Raw genomic sequence first — 20297 nt, forward strand, 5'->3', positions numbered from 1 at the left:
GTATAGTTTGCTCTAAATGGTTAATAATGATGCATCGTGAAATTGTAAGCAGGTCTGTGTTCAAAAGCACAAACATGCAAGTGTTAAAGCAATGTTTTAAAGAAGAGTAACTTCTAAGTTTTCAAGCAAATAAACATTTATTATGACTTACAGTCAGGGGATTGCAGTGGGTTATGTTAAGTCCTTTCACTCTTCAGCACAGACTTGTATTAATGAGTGATAATATGAACCAGTTTTACATTCCACTGAAGTTCACAACAGGTTCACAGCAGTTAAAGAGTCCATGTGTATCAGAAGAGACTGCTGACTGTACCCTCACCAGTCAGCACTTACACTGCAGTAAACGCATGAATAAATCATTATACTGAGCTTTCTGCATCCCCTAATCTAAAGCCTAAACTATTTATCACACATACACGTTTCATATCATTTATAGATCTTGTTGTTACAAATAATGATTGTAACACAATCTCATGAGCGTATCAGTATGTAAAGTAACTTTACTTTTCTTTACTCTACTTCTCCCCAGAATGAATTTTCATGTGGATTTTAAGGTTTCCACGTTGATTAAAAGTATTTCCACACCGTTGGCATATCAAAGGATTCTTTTCTTTGTGAATGATCATGTGTTTTGTAAGGTTTCCTTTCTTAGTGAAACTTGTTCCACCCTGTTGGCAGGTGTAAGGCTCCTCTCCATTATGAACTATCAAGTGGTAAGTTAGGTTTCCTTTTTGCCTGAAACGCATTCCACAATGTTGGCAGGTGTAAGGTCTCTCTCCAGTGTGAACTCTCATGTGGTTTTTAAGGTTTCCTTTTTGCCTGAAAGTCTTTCCACACTGAGAGCAGGTGAAAGGCTTCTCTCCAGTGTGAATTCTCATATGGACTTTAAGGTTTCCTTGTTGATTGAAAATTACTCCACACTCTTGGCAGGGGTAAAGCTTCCTTCCAGTGTGAACTCTCATGTGAACTTCAAGGTTTCCCTGCTTTTTGAAACTTAGTCCACACAGGTGGCAGGTGAAATTACCTATAGTCCCTGTCTTTGGTGTCTTTTGAGCCATTTTTTGTGAGAAAGTTGTTTCAGTCTGTGAGCAATTCAAAGACTTTTCTTCAGTTATGAAATCATGATGTGTCTTGTACTGATCTTTCTTTTCCATTTCAATCAGATCTTGACTCTTCTCTTTTAATGGCATCAGGTCTAAGGCAAAAAAAAGACAGAAAAGTTAATCCCAGTTTAATGTCACAAATCACAAACATTAAAAACAAATATTAAAACTAATAACATGCATGTTAGATCCTTTACACCAGGGGTGCCAAACTCAGTTCTTGAAGGGTTTCCAGGTTTTATTTGCACCATCAATATGAACCCAGAAGTGACGTATGCCTTTACAAAAGTCCTGCCTCTCTGGTTTTGTGTGGGAATTTTATTTTTTACAGGGTGGCAGACTTTTATATTGACAGCACAGAGAATACCAGAGCCTGATTACTCACTACTACCATCTGTCTTCCTTAGTTTACAATCTGTTTAACAGTCCTTCTCTTAATACGTTATAATGCACATGGTTGATGACTTGGTGGAACCAAGTTCGACGTGTATCCAGTGCGAACTGCTTGATCGGCTGGGCATCACTCATTTTTATTCGCCACTGGATTAAACTAAAGGGTCCTGGTAGATCCCATTATCGCCTCTATCCAAAGAAAAGACAGCCTTTACAACGCTGTTTGGATGACACCAATTCGTTACACTTCCATTCGTGTTGTTCGGGACAGTGTTGTCTCTGGCAGCATGCTGCATATCCGCGCTGTCCTGAGGGCCCTGAAACTGGCTGGGCTGATGGCCAACCCAAAGAAGTGTGCGTTTGGGTGTGTGGAGGTCAGGTATCTGGGTTTCCACTTGGGTCACGGGCAGGTGCGTCATTGATAAGCAGCAGTTGCAACTTGCCTGAGACCCAAGACCAAAAAGGAGGTGAGACAGTTCCTGGAGTTGGCAGGATATTATAAAAGGTATATATAATTGTATATAGCTGCGAGCAGCGATGACGGGCCCAAGCCGGTGGCAACAGTAGTTACCCTAAAGGCACCGGGGGTGGCGGTGCCACTGGCTTGGGCCCGTCATCGCTGTCATATATTTATACATATTAAGAGACAAGACACAGATAATTTTACTTGCCTGACCTGACTAGAACAATGAAAAAAAAAAAAAAAAAAATTACTAGGGAATCACTAAAACAAGAGAATTATTCAGATTTTATGATACACTAAAAATATTCCACAACAAATCCTTTAAATCCTTAAACCCTTAAAAAGAGTGAACGTTTTTTAGTTCATTCCTACTTCCATAGGAATTCATTGAAAACGCTCGCTCTACTCTGCACCATTATCAATGTCTGTGCAGATGTCTATATTATACTTTCGCTTTTAAGTTAGCGATTTAAAAGCCCCCGTTGCTGTAAAGGTGATCATACACAGGGCAACTTTTTTAGCAATGTTGCTGGGCAATGTTGCCGTCAACGGGCAACCAAATGAGACACAGGGCTCACGACCGATCTAAATTATCCAGATAGAAATTTATTGCCCATTTTCAATGTGAAAGTGCCCAAGCAACAATCGCTCGGCAAAATTGCCCAGCAACATTGCTCAAAAAGTTGCCCTGTGTATCACCACCTTAACACGTCGAATAACTGGTGGGAAAATATTCCCACAGTCACATCCCTAATATATTTATATAAATAAATACAATAGGCCTACCTGATTTTGAACACAAGAGGGCAGTATAGCACTATGAATGACAATTTATTTATTTTTTAGACTAAAAAAACATTCTGGCTGTTTTTAAACTAAAACATAATTCTTAAATTGAAAAAAAAAAAAGAATAAAATGGGTTTAGTTCTGATATTTGTATACTTTTATATAGAAATAAATGGTGTATAATTACATTTTTAGAAGATATGAGGCTTTTAGTGTTTCCTTTTTTGACATTACTTTAATCCCTCGCCATAGCAAAACTGTTTGAGATATTTATTATCCGTTCACAATTTAGTATCTTTAATGTATTTTCATCATGTTGAAAAAGTTTGGTGGGAATAAAATAAATCACTTAAGAGGAGTGGGTAAAAATTCAGAGGCTGATTTAGCAAAAAATCCACATTCAAACCAAAATATCTCACTTCCTGTTGGTCGGAGCTAATGACTGAAAGTTGTCTGGCTCGATGAGACCAATATACTTACTGATTTTTGTAACTGTAGGTAAAACTAACCCCCCCCCCCCACTTTTGTCAAAGCATTTTGAAAGTGACACACTTCCTGCTGCCAGTTGGTGGCACTATAACTTTGACTCACAATAGATGCATCCATCTGATTGGCCTCTTACCACAAACACACTGCTGAAGTTTCATCAAGATCAGTTAATGTATGCAGAAGTTATACCACTTTGTGTTTCTCTTTTCTCGCCATAAATTTGTTTCCTCGCCACGGCCAAACTGTTCGAGATATCAAAAATCCATCCGCAATTCAGCATCCTCAATATCTTGACTTCATGCACACCAAGTTTTGTGGGGATCGGATGAATTTTCTAGGAGGAGTATTTCAAATTCCACAGCAAGCGTTTTCCAAACAACCCGTAATAGCCGACTTCCTGTTGGGCTGGCGTAAAACTTGACCGAGGGAAAGTTGTTCGGCCCGATGAGATCTATATGTGTACCGAGTTTCATATTAATTCATGCAAGCGTGTTTGATATATGGAGCAAGTTTTCAGACCCTGTTCAAGGGGGCGCTGTTGAGCCTCCCTGCCACGCCCGGGTACCAGCTTCAGCCTGGCCCTGATGGCCGCGGGTTCTGACCTGTGTGCAAAGTTTCAAGAGTTTTCGAGCATGTTAAGGGCCCCAAAAGCCCCTGAAACCTTGAAAAACAAACATTAAAGTCAAAAGACAAACCCCCCCACCCCCCATACACACAGAGACGCAGAGACAGAGAGAGAGAGGGAGAGGGAGAAAATCCACATTCAAACCAAAATATCTGACTTCCTGTCTGTCGGAGCTAATGACTGTAAATTAGAAAGTTGCCCGGCTTGATGAGAACAATATACGTACCAAGTTTTGTGACTCTAGGTAAAACTAAGCCCCCATTTTTGACTAAAGGTGGTGCTACTGAGCCCCTCACCACGCACGTTTCTGAAACTTTGCACATGTCTACTGGATAATAAATGTTATGTGTCTGTCGAGTTTCATCCAATTTCAAGCATGCTAAGAGTCTCAAAAGCATCTGAAAAGAATATTAAAGTTTGATGCGTTGTCACGGCAACAGATACAATCTCAATCTCATAAATTACCCCACTAACAATGCCCAGAATGGTACCAATCTTATACGGTAGTACTAATAGTTTCTGTACTCATAAAACGAGGCATTGGAAAGTTTGTATGTACATGAAGAGTTTATTTAAATAACACTTGCCTGACGGCTCATGCTACTGCTAACGTGGACATTGACGTCACTTCACTGAATTGAGAAATTGAGGATGTAGTGTATTGACAAATGTGTGACAACTTAGTGTTAACTAATAATTGTTGTAAACTAGTACTACCAACAAAATAGTACTGCATTCCTGGAACTAGTGGTCGACCGATATATCGCCAAGGCCGTTTTTCTGATTGTGCGATGTGTTGGAAGCGGGACTTTAATTTTGACGGCGCTCCAGACTTTTATTTTGACAGGCGGCGCTGAGAACACCAGCGCCAGAAGACACAGCAGTGCCTGATCACACACACAGCGCTCACTCACATTCTCCGTCTTCATTAGTTTACGATCTATGTCAGTCATATCTAATACTTTGTTAGACAGAACTGGTAAACAAAGAAAGTAAATGGTATGCGAAAAAGTAAAGTGTTGTTTTTATATTATTTGTTACAGAAAAGGCAAACAATTAGGCTAAAATACTTTCTCTCTCATTTACTGTCAACATTCAGCAAATGCGCATCTACATCATTTAAACAAATCTCTGAATATCTAATAAACATTTAATTTCATAAACCTTGCAGATTTAATGGAATCCAGCTGTGATATCTTGTGAAGTGTGCATTTGTAGCCTGCATAAACATGTTACTGCGAGTGACGGTCGGTCCGTGCGAAGTGAGTGAACGCGAACAGAAGATCAGCTTCACAGGAGACGCGATCGAAAAACTTTAAAGGTGAACTAAGTAACTTTTTTACCTTAACCGAACAGCTTAGGAGTCATTGGAATAGTTATATGACTTTTTTCGGGTTGAATGGTGGTCGTACCCCCCAAAGTGCTTGTGAGCCGAAAAACCACCCTTGCAAATTTGGGCCGGCGGGCCCAAATATTAGATATTAAGTTCTTCACACTTTCGTCATGGCTGAACCGGTAAAAATAAACAGAAAGCTAGGAAAGCTTTGTCGGAGGACCAAAGAAAGAGGAAACAGCAGACTAACCGAGCAAAGAGTCAGACTCGAGTAAATATCGTTCTTGTTGATGGACTAGTAGACATCTTCAGAGGTTATCTGTGCCTGTTTGATGTCCGACGTTTTGTAACGTGCTGTCAGGAGGAGAAATAGGGATAGCTCACAGATGAAGTTATTACAGAGGCCAGACAGACTCACGGAGGCGATTGGCATCTCACAACTTGCACTTTATTCCCCAATCTAACTCGTGTAACTGTCACCCGTTCTACCGTCCACAGCTTTACTTGATAAAAGTAGGATAAGAATGAGCATCAAACTGAAATAACCCGCATACATGGGGTGTTCGAGGTGCACATAGACTGCCGACAGTTCAACAGGGTGCGCGCAGCTCTTAAAGGGGCCACATCTTATTTCCACTCATTACAGCTTCCATCCTACTGAACAGGTACTGGTATAGAGGGCGGAAGGGATCAGGCCGTGAGTGCAGAGACGGCTCTGCGCGAGTGGTATTTACGACAGTAATGTTAAATACAAGTACTCCACAGCGACTCTAGGGGTCACTGTTTGACAAAAACAGAAAGCTGCATAGTGTGCCTTTAAATCCTTCATTTTAAAATATGCTGTGCTATATCCAGTTGCCCACTGTGTCATATTCATATCGTTTTCACTGTGTGCTGTATGTAATATTAGCGTTACCTTGTCTTTATTTGAAAAAATATGATTACCAGTGCGCAAAATATTACCAGATTACTGAGTGCAATGTTACAGTGTTTACTTCCTTTTTATTCACATATTCATATATTTTGAAACAATTACTTTATTTGTGAAAAATACTGTAATAGGATTGCAGATTCAAGAAGTTGCCATGTAAAGTATAAGCATGTTTATTTTAAAGATTTGTTTTCTAATTTACTTAAAATTTATAAAATATTGATTAAAATAAATATAAAGTATATAATAAAAATATCGGCTTTATATCGACCATCCTGCTCTCTAAGATATCGGCATCGGCCATCAAAAAAACAATATCGGTCGACCACTACCTGGAACTGGGCGTCGTTACACTACATCCTTATGCATCGCTTTCTGTACAAATTTTCCAACGCCTCGTTTTATGAGTACAGAACCTATTTTTACTACTGTAGAAGTTTGATATCATTTTGGGCATTTTTAGTGGGGTAATTTACGAGATACAAACTTAGATCCTTTAGCGCCTACACTAAGCCATTCGGCTGATATGTCTAAATAAGCTTTAACTTTAATAATGTTCGACCAAGGGAAAAAAAAGCTTCTGGGGGGTGTTTGGCTTGAGGTCATGGTGCAAAGGACCATAGGTTGATTTTACTCTGAACCATCCCTTTAAGTAGAAGTTATAAATGGCCACTGAACCCCATCCATAGAGGCAGGCCTTTGAAAGTTTTTTTTTTTTGTTCAAAGCAGAGAAAAATTCACCGCTTAAACAGAAACGGTCAACTTTGTAAATATTTTTGGAAATCTGAAGATTTCATTCTGATAATATTTGTTCATGCTTCTAATATAATTTATGAATATGTATATATGCATAATATGAATTTAACAATGTTGAGTATTTTCTGTAATAAACCTTTGTTTGACTAGTTTATTCTGAACCCACTCAACAAACACAGCGCTGCACCACTTCGCCCTGCCACCACCACAACAAGTACATTCTCCTTCTATGGGAAACACTGAAAATATATATAAAAAAAGATTGTAAATTGTGGAAGGTGTTGCGGTAATGAGAGAAATCAAACAAAAAAACAAAAAGGAATTATGCTTAGGCCACCAAAGTGGCTACCAGCAGCAATGGGCGCACCCCTAAAAAATATCATTTATTTCTGTAGAGCTGGACATTTTAATAGGGATCAGATGACTGAGTTCAACTTTGAGAAACTAACCTGTTTGTTCCTCAGTTTCTTCATGTTTCACTCTGAATGTTTCTTCAATCTTCATCTCTTCACTCTCCTCTTTAATAAACTCCATCTTTGTGTGTTCCTCAGTTTCTTCTTGTTTCACACTGAATGTTACTTCAATCTTCATGTCTTCACTCTCCTCTTTAATAAACTTAATCTTTGTTTGTTCCTCAGTATCTTCTTGTTTCACGCTAAATGTTTCTTCAATCTTCATCTCTTCACTCTCCTCTTTAATAAACTCCATCTTTATAGCACTTATAGTGTTGGATCTCAGTCGCTTCACCAGGAGTTTTTCTGTGTTTGTCCTGTTTAAAATGAGAATAATTAACAGAAAGAAAATAAATCCAAATTTAATATTAGATACAGTTTGTTTCAATGAACCGGTTCACCAGTTCTTTTCGTCATCACGTAATGACGTCAATCATCCCGGCAGATAAAAATACATTCAAATAAAGGCCTTTGTAATCATAACTTCAGTTAAATAATAGTACTCATTGTCAAAATCATCTTGGAAAATTTTCTTACATTTACGTTTTGAAAATGAACCCTGTAGTAGGCCTAAGGCGATGCGCAAACATGGATGTTTTACATGTCTTAAAGATATAATTTAAGTCCTCAGTTCACCCGTGCTCAGCACACCATGCAGTTCGAAAGTTCGGTTCAGAGATAGTGCTATCGCGCATGCTCAGTATCTCCAGCTCATCGGTTCTCCGTATCGAACGTGTCCGAAAGAAACAGTTCTCGGTTCAGTACAGGTGATTCGAGAACTGATATCCAACAACCAGTTCTTGACTCGAGAACCGTAGCATAGGCCTGTGTGTGCTGAGCTGAGAACTGCTGAAACCTTATACAGTCGACAAAACTAAGTTGATGCATGTCTCCGGTATGTTTAATACGTTAGGTTTTGATTAACACATTATAAACATTTATTTGCACCCTTAAAACCTTGGCAAGAGTTTACGTAAAAAATTTATATAAACTTACTTAGAAATTAAATTAGCTGTTCCTGAAAATAATGTTTTAGTATAATAATAAATGTTTAGTTTTACAATTCACTCATTGTGTTTCCAAATCTTTAAAATAATACAGTGAAAAGACAGTAGGCTATGTGATAAACATGTTTCCAACATGTTTTATTTTGTTACACTTATTGATGTTCAACAAAATACTTAAGTAACATGCATTTCGTCCCTCTGAAAAAATTTCACGCATGCTCAGCTCATCAGTTCATCGGTTCTCAGTATGTCGAACGTGTCTGAAAGAAACAGTTCTCAGTTCTGTACTCGTAATCCGAGAACCGCTGTACCTGTACGTTCGGTAGACATCGCTGCTCGTGCTCATCACTTCTCTCAGCACAACATGTCTCAGCTCAGTGAACTGTTGGATTTACTGGAGTAAAATATACTCCGGGATAATGGTTTATTTCGAGTCGATGGGGCTGTCAGGACTCAGGCATGTCCGAAAGTGAGTAACTTCAGAAACTTGTGTATCAGCGATGACGCAAGACGCGAACTGTTTCGAACGATTCAGTCCGATTTAGTGTACTGGTTCGACCGGTTCACTAAAAAGAACCGGTTCAGAAGAACGATTCGTTCACGAACAGGACATCACTAATTCACTGCTCACGAGTTTTTATTGTTACTTTACTCACACGACGTTAATAAATGTTAGATAAAGCAATGCATTGTTAAACTTAATAATGCCTAAATCAGTAGGCGTCGCTTGAAGACGATTAAACGGTTTCTATCGCGTTAAACACCTTAAAACACAAACCTTTCTTCAGCCGAATCAACAAACAGATGCGGGAGCGCGGCTCCGCCTTATGACGTCACAGTCGGATACCAAATTAAAAGTCCTGTTCACACGCTGCAGGTTATAATCACAAAAGAGCATAGAAATTTACGTAGAAAAAAAATATATAAAAGAGGACACAACTCACAGTTCACATTGACAATAATAAAAAAAAAATTTAAAGCAATAATACAATTAGTTTGGTGTAGAAATCATGAACAAACCTTCCCATCTCTCAGCAAACTAGCAAAAAAAAATAATAATAATTCTTGGGATCACTGCATCATCTGTGCCTTCTGATAACTAGGGAGGTACTCAGTCAAAGAAGAAACAATCTAAAGGGACATTCTCCTAAGCATTCTCTTATTCCTTCACAAAAACATATAAATCTGTTATAAATCTGTATTGGTTTTATGATTTACACAGTCTGGCTGTGTATTAATACATGCACAAATTAAGATTCCAACTTAAATGTAACATTCAACCTTAAGTTCAGCTTATTTGACATTTAAATAAAACTTTTTCTTTCAAAAGTAAAAGAGTTTCTCAGTTAAAAAAGAAACACATTTAAGGGGGAAAATGTCATCATTCTCTTGTTCCATCACAAAAGCCTTTATAGGGGAAAAAATGTAGAAACATTATGTGACCTTTATTGAAAATGGTTTGCGTGATGCGTTATATTTTTTTTGTTAGATACATTATAATATATATATATGTGTGTGTGTGTGTGTGTTTATTTGATTAAAGGGGTGATGAACTGAGAAATCAAAATTTCCTTGAGCTTTTGACATATAAGAGATAATCATACTATAATAATATCCTGTAAGTTTCAGAACTGAAAACTACCTTGTTAGTCCAATAAAAGCTTTTATAGACATCAGGCTCAGCAAACGACTCGTTTTTCAAAGTGGGGAACTATGACGTCAAAGAGGATAAAACACCGCCTCCACAAAAGAAGATCAACGCCTACTTCAACACGGCCTGTTTAGCCCCGCCCACCGATTCGCCCAAACATGCTAAATAACATAGGACGACATGATAATTGCTAAACCGGATCGAGCGACTTCCAAGCAATAAACATGCTGTATACTAAATATTGTGCAGCGCCTGTTTGTGGAAGAAGACAGTCTGCATAAGCTTCCTTTGGATTCCAGCATGGTTAAACTTTATTAAATCAGTCAATCACAATTTCCCGACACGGATCTGCCAGCAACATGTAAATAACCATGTGTATTCTAATGCCTGATCTGCGATCAGTGATTTCTGTGTAATTATTCAAGTTCAGATATTTCTCTTAAAATCGTTCAATACTGTTTATGCATCAGTGACTAAACGATCAACTTCACATCATTTCTCGTAGTATTATGAAAATAATCTTTTTTAAACTGTTATTAAATTATATACAGAAAGCGATCAAAGAACGATCCCTTTCCAATCGCCCAAGCTGTCAATCAAACAGCACAGCGCGAGCCGCGAGAGCTTATCTGGACACTTACCAAACTCGTGATGAAATAATGACACTGTTACACCACACAACGAAGCTCTTACTGTGTACTCACATCGTGTTTGCATTGTGATTTGGTGTAAGCATTTGTGAGAGTGCAAAAATTGCGTTGCAATGATAAGATCTTTATTCACGCGATCAACAGACTGTCTTTCATCTGCTCAGTCAGTGCTCATCATGCTGCAACCTTTCATGTGATGGAATAGATTTAAATATAATGCTTTAAACGATACTTTTTTCTAAACTTTGGCCATGTTTAGCATGAGAATCCATCTCTTTAACACTGTAAACAACTCTGAATACATGAAACACCATTGTACCCCCCCTTTAATTTTTGTATCTGAGATACAAACTGTGGAAGTAATTTACTCTTTAAGATGTGTGTGACCATCATATGACAGTAAAAGAACACACACAAACCATATTCTAATATGGAATTGTATTGGAATGGTAAAGAGTGTTGGTACGTGACAGGAGGGCCTCCGCTCAAGGACACAATATGATGAACTAAGAAAGTCTAAGAATGTTCCACGTAAGGTTGAAAATACCATCATTGTCCTAGAAAGATAACATTCTGGTAGTCAAGACTCTAAAGACCATAAAGGAGAAAGGATGCCCTCCCTTCACTGTCACACTCTGCAGCCACTCTGTGTGACTGTACGACTGCTGGACTTTTCTTGCAAGAACATAAACCTCATCAAAGACAATTGGAAATGTGTGTCTCTTATTCAGTGATAGAATTTTGTTTGCCACCACACAGCTATGAAAACATTTATGAAACTCACTCATCATTTAAAACAAGAACTACTATTAGTACACAAATAACTAGTTACATAACACAAACCAAAGGTTGTGTCCATCAATATGCCTCCATGTCTATCAGATTCCTGTTGGCACCAGTTATTTTGTGCATTTTACAGGAGGCACAAATTCTCAATAGCAGCGCTCATTTCTGAACTAGTCTAGAGGTGGATGATTATCGAACATGTCTCTCAATGTTTCACTTCCTGTAGCAGTTCTGTGAAGCCGCAGAGCACAAAGGAACCTGACAATTTGTTCAATACACAGGCGTTTTGACCTTTTTTCCAGCCAGGCTGCACAAGGCACACTTTCTTCTTACAGCTGTTCCATCCGCTCTGAAAAAAAAATCTGGATAGCATTTTTCATCCTGAACATTTCCAGAGGTGGATGCTCTGTTGCTCCAGAAGTGGATGACTCTGGAGTGGCAGCATTTGCCATCTCAGACACTAGTGCCTCTCTGAATGCCTTTTGGGTGAGAGGGGTCTTGCCCTGTTCTTTTGCCAGCTGTTGGTGGAGAATAAAACTATCCACCATGGTTATGTCCAGGAAATGGTAAACAAAAATAAAAAGGTAGGCCTATTGTACCATTTTGTTTTCTTATACAAGACATTGTAGTACCTGATTAGGGCATCAGAAAGGTCCACACCTCCCATGTGCTTGTTGCAGTCTTTGACGGCCTCAGGAATAGGAATTTGGCTTGTACTCGACCCTCTCATGATTCTTGCACACCTGGTGACCTTCTGGTGACCTAAAATTACCATTACCATTCCTGAACTATCAGATGGTTCCTCTTTCTGCCTGATGTAATTTTCTTTGGTCTTGGGAAATCCTTGACGGTTAGGATGTACAGTTCCACATGCCAACTTATATATTTTTTTTTTGTCCAGTAAATCAAAAAAAGGGTTTGGGCTAGTATAGAAACTTTCAACATAAACCTTATAGCCTTTGCTTAATAATGGAGTGTCTTGCAAACACATCACAGAATCATACCTAAGGATTTTGCCTTTGACCAGTAAAGCTTTACATGCACAAAGAGGTTCCATGTGTACCCACAAGTTGAGTTGGCAAGGACAAAGAGTTTGTAGCCCCACTTTGTAGGCTTATCCTTCATGTACTGCTTGAAGCCTACATGTGGTTTGGAAGCCACCATCCTCTCATCCACTGACACTTGTCAAGTTGGTTGGAATTATGTCTTGTATGCTGTCAGGATGTTGGAGTACAATGGCGTGATTAGGCTACGATAGTTGGTGTTACAGGTGTTCATCCACAACACCAGTCAATCACTTTCTGGAGGAGGGCGTGGAGCTAACAAAAAAACAAAAAGTCCTGGACACAAACAAAAACAGTACATGCAGGAGTGGATGCCGTATGGCCGATGGTTTCCGGTGGAGCCGAGGGAGGGAGGAGCCAAGGTGGAGCCGGTGTCGACAGGCCGAGGTGGAGCGATGGGCCCAGAGGCTGGAAGTGAAGACGGGATCCTCCAGGCTAGGTGGAGCTGGTGGCCTGAAGACACTGGACAGGTCTTCAACACATATGGGAGCTGCAGAGGGGTTGAAGGACAGCAGCGGAGACAGTGCTGAGGAACTGGCTGATTGAGGAGGTGGGAGAGGGAGGCTGGGCGGGCATTCAGGTAATACAAGGGACACTGGAGATACAGGGGGTGCTGGAGATACTGAGAACTCTGGAGATACAGGGGAAAAAGGAATTTCCTTGCCAAACCAGTCTATGAGGCACTTCTTAAAAATGTCCTTCAATTTCCATAATATATGCCAGAGGCCATTGACATCTCTTCCACAGTAGTAGTGGTGTGGGCGGGGCTCTCCTCCCAGCCCTCGAGCTCCACAAGCACTCCCTCTGTTGACGTACGATGTTGCCGGCTCACGCACCTGGTCAGACTCCGTTTGTGGTCCGAGCTCTGTGGCGATAACACTCTCCGTCCTTATCCTCTGTACTGGCTCGTCTATCGTGGCAGGCTGGTCTCCACGGTATGCGGTGGGCTATAGGGGGAAAAAACAGAAAAATAAACTGTAGGAAAAAACACTGCCAAAAAAAAAAAAAAAATCACTGTTAGGTAGGGTGACCATACGTCCTCTTTTTCCCAGACATGTCCGGCCAGGAGTTCGAGATCGCACAAAATGTCCGGGATTCGGCTTTTGCTTCCTACAGTTGCCAGTCATTATGTTTACATGCACACCATTTGTTTCAATCGGACTGAACTCATTCCGATCGGTGGATCTGAATGTAGTGTTTACATGAACGCTAAACAAGTCATTGCTTGATGTGCGTTTTAGCATTGCTAAGAAAATTCCTGTGTTTTCGTCTCTGTCGGGTTACGTGTGAAGGATAATGCATGACCTGCAAAGCTGGCACGTACGTGTCAGTGTCAAATAATGTAATAATGTAAACATAAAAAATGGCGACTGTAGAAAGCAAAAGATGATTCCCGGACATATTGGGGGATCTCGAAATCCCGGCCAGCCATGTTCGGGAAAAAGAGGACGTATGGTCACCCTATGTTTGGTCCGTTATTCTGTCACGTTACGTGTAGGACAAAGCTCATAGAGACAAGGAATATGTAGTAATAACATTTGATAACAAACTCTCAGGGGAAACATCAAACACACATTGATGATAACAGACAAAGACTGAAGGAGAACACAAGGTATAAATACACAGGGACTAACAAGATAACTAATGAGGTGATTGACAATGCACAGGTGATAGACATGACTAATTAGAACAATCATGGAACACTTGGTAACAGGACTGAATCAAAAACACAATGAAGGGGGGAAACACAGATCATACATGTAACACTTGGGTTTTGATGACATGGTTGCACTTCAGTGGACTCTGGTGCATCATCCTATACATTGCCACCAAGTTGCAAGCCGTTGTGTGTTGATTTTTTCCCACTCCAAACCAAGATGGCCAATGGCCAGTCAGAAATACCAAATTGCTCTGAACAGGGGTGATTACAGGATTTTATAAATGTGGGGGGACCAAGAACCAGTGAGGGGGGGCCCATGGGAAATCAGAAAATTCGACTGGAAATAAATACTTAGTTATTTGCAATGCAATTTTTTATCATAATCAGTGACGTGTCGAGGTGTCTCTAGGCTTGTTCGACTTGAACCGGCGCTGCACAGACCGATCAGTTTATGACATCAAAGTACCGCGAGAGCAAATCAAAAGCATAAGGAGCCGTCTACTCTCAATTCTCGCTCGCGGTACTTTGATGTCATTCACCGATCGGTCTGTGCAGTGCCGGTTCAAGTCAAACAAGCCTACTCTCTCCTGTTTGAAAAATGCGGACCTGTGATTCCCCTTGCTCAGAAATATCCACTAATTCCTTCTATCCTAGGAGACTCTTGCAGGTAACAAACAAAAAAAAATACTGTAGCATCAAGCAATATGTAATGAGTCATATCACAGTTACATTTTTCAAGTTTTGATTTTAGATTGATTTAGATTTTAGATTAGAAAATTCTGATTAATCATCTGTCCACTATAGTGGACCTCATGCATCAATGGCTATATTTCAGCTACAATTCATAATTATACTGTGAATGTTGTTTTTAAAAATACTTAATCTGCAATAACTTTTTTTATTATTACATGTCATTAGAATGTAATTTGCATTAACATCGAAAAAGTAATGTGATATAATGTATGTGACTTGTAATGCATTACTTTGCTCATTACATCAAAAAAGTAATCTGATTACGTAATGCACATTACTTAATGCATTACTTGTTAGATCAAAAAGTAATCTGTTTACTTAATGCATGTTGCTTGTTAATGCATTACTTGTTAGATAAAAAAGTAATCTGTTTACATAATGCATGTTGCTTATAATACATTACTCATTAGATCAAAAAGTAATCTGATAAGGTAATGCACATTACTTGTAATGAATTACTTTACTTGTCAGATCAAAAAGTAATCTGATTTCAGTAATGCATGTTACTTGTAATACATTACTCGTAACATAAAAAAATCTGATTACGTAATGCATGTAACTTAATGCATTACTTGTAACATCAAAAAGTAACCTGATTACGTAATGCACATTACGTAATACATTACTTGTTAGATTAAAGTTATCTGTATATGTAATGCATGTTGCTTGTAATGCTGTCACAGACTCAGCCACACCGTCACGCCCTCAATCACCGAATCATCACACTCCACCCAATTGTTCACTCTCACCTATGTTTTAATCACCTGCACCTGAACCTCATCATCCCCACTGGTTAAATACACACACCTTCTGTTCCCTCATTGTCTGGTCTCGTCTATGACTGATTCACAGACCCTTAAACTTTAAACTTATATAACAAACATATTAGAAAATGTTTTACAAATTTAAAAAGTAATTTAAGTGCAATCAAACGGTCTTATCCAATTTCCATCATATCAGTGCTGGTTCTTATGCCTGAGATGGACTTGCGCTCTGCGGGTAAACTTCGAACTTTAGACTGCCATCCTGTGTTTCACTCATAGCCGAATAGGGATGGGACGATTACCGGTTTCACTATAAACCACGATTAAATGTACTGACGGTTAGTAATATCGTTTAAAATTTAATTATCATTAAAACCGTGTTTGATTATCGCGATTTTAGATCCTTTTCAGCCAGCAACAGTCTGACGCAGGCGCAGCGTGCGCAATGTTGTTGTTTTTTTATTCAAGAAGGAATTGCGGAAGGCAGTGACCGTGCTCGGGAGATTTTCCAGCCTTTTAAGAGAACCAATTCTGAGGTGTGGTCATATTTTGGCTTTAACAAAAGTCCTGAGGGAAACTTAGGCTAATCGAGGATGGTCAGCCTGTCAGCAGAACATGCACAAGAAAAAGTCGCTGCAATAGAAACACTTTAGGCCTACGTTAGATCTGCCGAGTCGTCTTGTGTGACCATTAACTGTTGTATAGTGAACGCAAGGCAAGTTAACTTTGACCTCAATACCAAAACTACGTCTGGGAAATAAATTGGCATAAAATGTTGTTTTAAGTTGAACTATTTTATATCAATCACTTGAAATAAACGTGATGCTTCCGCAAAGAAAGGTTCGCAGCAAGTGGCTTTGAGCCAATGAACGAACAAGTTCAAACAAGACTTAAGAGTGACAATACTTTATATTCATAATACACTTATTACACCGATTTTTTTTTTTACCACATAATTACGGGGACATTGAATTGAGATTAATGTTTTAAATCTTACCTGTTTATAAATCCATTATGTAGGCCTACAGCGTACAAAACAATCGTTCAGACAAGATGATCACAACAATATTATCAAACTCTGTAAACAATAAATCAACTCTGATTTAATTTAATACAATTAAAAAATGGAGACGCAAGACGGCAAGTTGTATTTGAATGAAACGAGAGAGCGCGTCCATTGTGATACATGGTGTAACGTCTGTCAGAGAGTTTGAAGTCTGCCCAGATGAAGAATACAAGACAGTGCAAATGAACTGGTAGTTCCACGAGACTTTTATAGATGTTTTCTCTCAGTTAAGCACACTCTTCACATATAATACATGACGAAGAGCAAATGTTAAAAGGGAAAAGAAAACTCTAAAACACGCTACAAATCAAAGTGGAAGTAAACACATTATAATAAAACAGCAGTCATCTTCCTCTTTGCGTGATCAATCTCACTCTCACTGTGCGTGAGCGCTCACATAAAAACAGCATGCATACAATAACGTACGCCATAGAAGAAGTTATCTTAAAGGCACATCAACATCCATGTCATGAACACTACTTAACACTAGGTGGCCGTTACAATGGATGTGCGCGGTGTTATAATGCGTTGTTATTGACGAATAAGGATAAGGAAGGAAATGCCACATAATAGAATCTTGCTTTAAAACGTGCATAGAGCTGCTTGTTTTATTTGTTGTTTGTTGATTTTCAAATATAAAACTTGTTGAAATGTCTTTGTTACGAACTGCTCGGAGACACGAAGGGAGAGATCCAAATGCAGCTTTATTTCAAGGGTTAACCAGAATCGTAATCCAAAAACAGGCAATGGTCGAAACACAGGTAAGCAGTCCAAACAAACAAATAAACAAACAAACCAGGCAGGGACCAGAGGCAAGAGAGTAATCCAGGGAACAAAGCAAGATATCCAGAAAACCAAGAAACATGAAACCAGGGAAAATGCTCGGAAATGCAGACTAACAGTACAACAAGACTTCGCGGTGAGTGAATGAATGAACAAGGTATATATAGACTGAGACTAACAGGATGATGAGACACAGGTGAATGCAAACAGTGAATGAGGTACAGGTGAATGTGATCAGTGATAAGTGATAATGAGTCCAGGCAGTGAGTTCTGGGAAATGTAGTTTGAGAGTGGATGATAGTCTTATGTGGAGTGCCCTCTGGTGGCTCTCAAGGGCAACTCCAGCTGGTGATCGTTACAGTCTTCAGTGTGATCAACTCTTTTTGAATACTTTCATCTTGTTTTAACAAAACCGTGATAATATTGATAATCGCGATAATTTTGGTCACTATAATCGTGATATTAAATTTTCATACCGTCCCATCCCTATAGCCGAAAGATGCTGTGACGTGACTACCTCCATAACCTACCAATAAACAAACAGTGCACATGTGGCAAGTGGGATACAATTAACAGGGCTTAGGCCCAGACAATAGAGAGCCTAAGTCCCTCCCCTCCGCATCCGGCTCATTGGACCTTATTTCGGAAAAAATATATCTATGGTAGTCAATGGCGAGAGACAACTTATCTTTTTATTCCGTCTGAACTGTGCCCTGAATTACACACATGATGTTTGTCAATTTAAAAGATAATTCTGAAAGTCAAGAAAGTCACAGTTTGTCATAAAACAGAAGAGTAACATTTAGTTTTATGTGAAAATCGCTCAATGAACTACATCTCTCGTCTCGCACTATGTACGTCACCAACGTCGTATGTGTGTGCAGTCTGGTACAAAACACTCAGGCATGACGGCGTAAAGTTACGATTATAACGTAAGACTATAGAAAAAATGACAGACGTTAGCTTCAGTAAATTTAGCTTCATTCATTGAGAGATGTGCGCCTTTTGGGTTTGTAGTCTTTGTAATTACGTATTTTCACAGTCTTATACCTCAACAGTTTTACATCAAACTGCGACTTTCTTGACTTTAAAATGTATCTTTTAAATTGACAAACATCATATGTGTAATTCAGGGCACAATTCAAACGAGATCAAAATATTTGTTGTCTCTCGCCATTGACTACCATACAATATTTTTCCGAAATAAGGTCCAATGGTGGTCAACCGGAAGGGGAGGGACTTAGGCTCTCTATTAGCAGACTACGCCACGATGGGACTTAATTTGTTATTTAGTTCTAGCAAGGCACTCAAGTTCGTTGATGGATTAACCAGAGACAGTGGTCCAGTGGTTTTATTTTTCTTTTAAATCAAGGAGCACACACAGTAATTCGCTCCAAAAAGTGTTTGGATTTCACAGCAAACATATAAAGGATTTTTTTTTTCATTAAACAAAATGCACTGCACACCAAATCAGACAACAAGGCACACCCCATCACTCCACTCTATTCACGACACATACACACACACACACACACACACACATACATACACACACACAGGAAAGGAGAATCGTGCTGAAACTTACCAGTGGGAGACTAGTAGCTCAAGCAATGAGCATCCATGGGAAACACCCCAATCACATGTGCCGAGTTCACACACACACACACACACACACACACCTCAAAGGAAATAACCACACTTGATGAACACAGCCACTGCACACATCAAGCGACCCACCACCTCAAGGGCACTGCTCCCACTGGCAGCTCTCAGCACCTAGACAGAGGGGAGATAGGTGAAAGTTAAGCACAAAGTTGCACACGCACAAATTACAATAAACAGGGGGGCTAATAAACCACCCCGAGATAGTACTAGAGCAAACAATATGAATTAAGACTAACCATCACACAATAAGCAAACATGGACAACCAAACATCCGACCGAGTCGAGCAGGTAACTGTGTAACGAGCCAGCCGTCCGCTAACTTGAGCTAGCCGCGGGTCCAATAATCCTAGGTCCCGGGGGAAAGAGCAGAGAGTTCAGCGCCTTTGTAGCCAACTGGCGGCAGCACCCCCAGTTAAATAGCACTCCCTAAAATACACAGGAGGTCTATTTACAAATGTATCCCACGTTAACCATTCAACTATTACTCAGTATAGCAACATACCTATGATTAACAGCATTGAGTCACAGGCCCTGAGCTCTGATTGCTGATAGCAGGGCACACACTCAGCTGGTGAAAGGGCTGCTGCAGCACCGGGGATTCTACAGCACAAAACATTCCCTATAAGCCCAAGTTATGAAGTCAAACGAGTGGAAAGAGAGACTAAGCTAATCATACCTGCGGCGCTACGGTAAAACGGATAACCAAGGCCGACGTCAGGTCGCTGGGCAGGTAAACAAGACAAAAAGTTGCATACCGGTGACATCACTTGTCAAAAGAAAAGTCCCGGTTTATAAAGGGGCTTAGCCTTCGCAGTTGGCTCGCAGTTAACTGCCCAGAACCACTCACAGCACAGAAAATTAAATACCACTTGGGGAGGCATAAGCCAGACAGCTGCATCCTGCTACAAACAGTTCTGATGAACATCTGCATATCTAAGCACTGCCCACTAAAATGTATAAACTACAAAGTACACTGTCTTAGTTAGACTTGACTAGAACAGACTAGTCATGGATTTCGTCAGTAGATTCCATCAAAGAAGAGGAGGTTTGGTATCAAGCTCTTCATGCTATGCAATGTTCTGACTAGGGCATGTCATCAATGTGATAGTGTACACT

The 20297-nt window shown here is 39.7% G+C and overlaps 3 protein-coding genes across 4 annotated transcripts in view; all 3 read right to left on the reverse strand.

Moving 5' to 3' along the window:
* The window catches only part of LOC307157378 (uncharacterized protein), a 670360-nt gene that overhangs the window by 553083 nt on the left and 96980 nt on the right, over nt 1-20297 (reverse strand). The gene's annotated exons all lie outside the window — the stretch shown is intronic.
* The window catches only part of LOC307157382 (uncharacterized protein), a 388998-nt gene that overhangs the window by 188261 nt on the left and 180440 nt on the right, over nt 1-20297 (reverse strand). The window lies entirely within an intron of this gene.
* LOC307157385 (uncharacterized protein) lies at nt 108-9281 on the reverse strand. Of its 2 annotated transcripts, none has more exons than XM_079869301.1 (3): nt 9118-9281; nt 7330-7649; nt 108-1195 (listed from the first exon to the last, which is right to left on the reverse strand). In XM_079869301.1, the coding sequence occupies exons 2-3, from the start codon at nt 7586-7588 to the stop codon at nt 516-518; spliced, it is 939 nt and encodes a 312-aa protein (XP_079725427.1). In that variant the 5' UTR covers nt 7589-7649; nt 9118-9281; the 3' UTR covers nt 108-515. The 2 variants fall into 2 exon arrangements, with proteins under 2 accessions (XP_079725427.1, XP_079725426.1); XM_079869300.1 differs by having other exon boundaries at nt 8651-9129.

Source organism: Squalius cephalus, assembly GCF_949319135.1.
Source record: "Squalius cephalus genome assembly, chromosome: 4".
Taxonomy (NCBI): Eukaryota; Metazoa; Chordata; class Actinopteri; order Cypriniformes; family Leuciscidae; genus Squalius; species Squalius cephalus.

Excerpts from the sequence above, each read along its gene's own strand:
- LOC307157385 (XM_079869300.1), bottom strand. The coding sequence starts at position 8,685 with ATGAGCACGAGCAGCGATGTCTACCGAACGTACAG. Across the intron at positions 7,650-8,650 it reads GATGTCTACCGAACGTACAG|GACAAACACAGAAAAACTCC; the intron begins GTACAGCGGTTC and ends CATTTTAAACAG. Across the intron at positions 1,196-7,329 it reads AGAAACTGAGGAACAAACAG|ACCTGATGCCATTAAAAGAG; the intron begins GTTAGTTTCTCA and ends TTTTTGCCTTAG.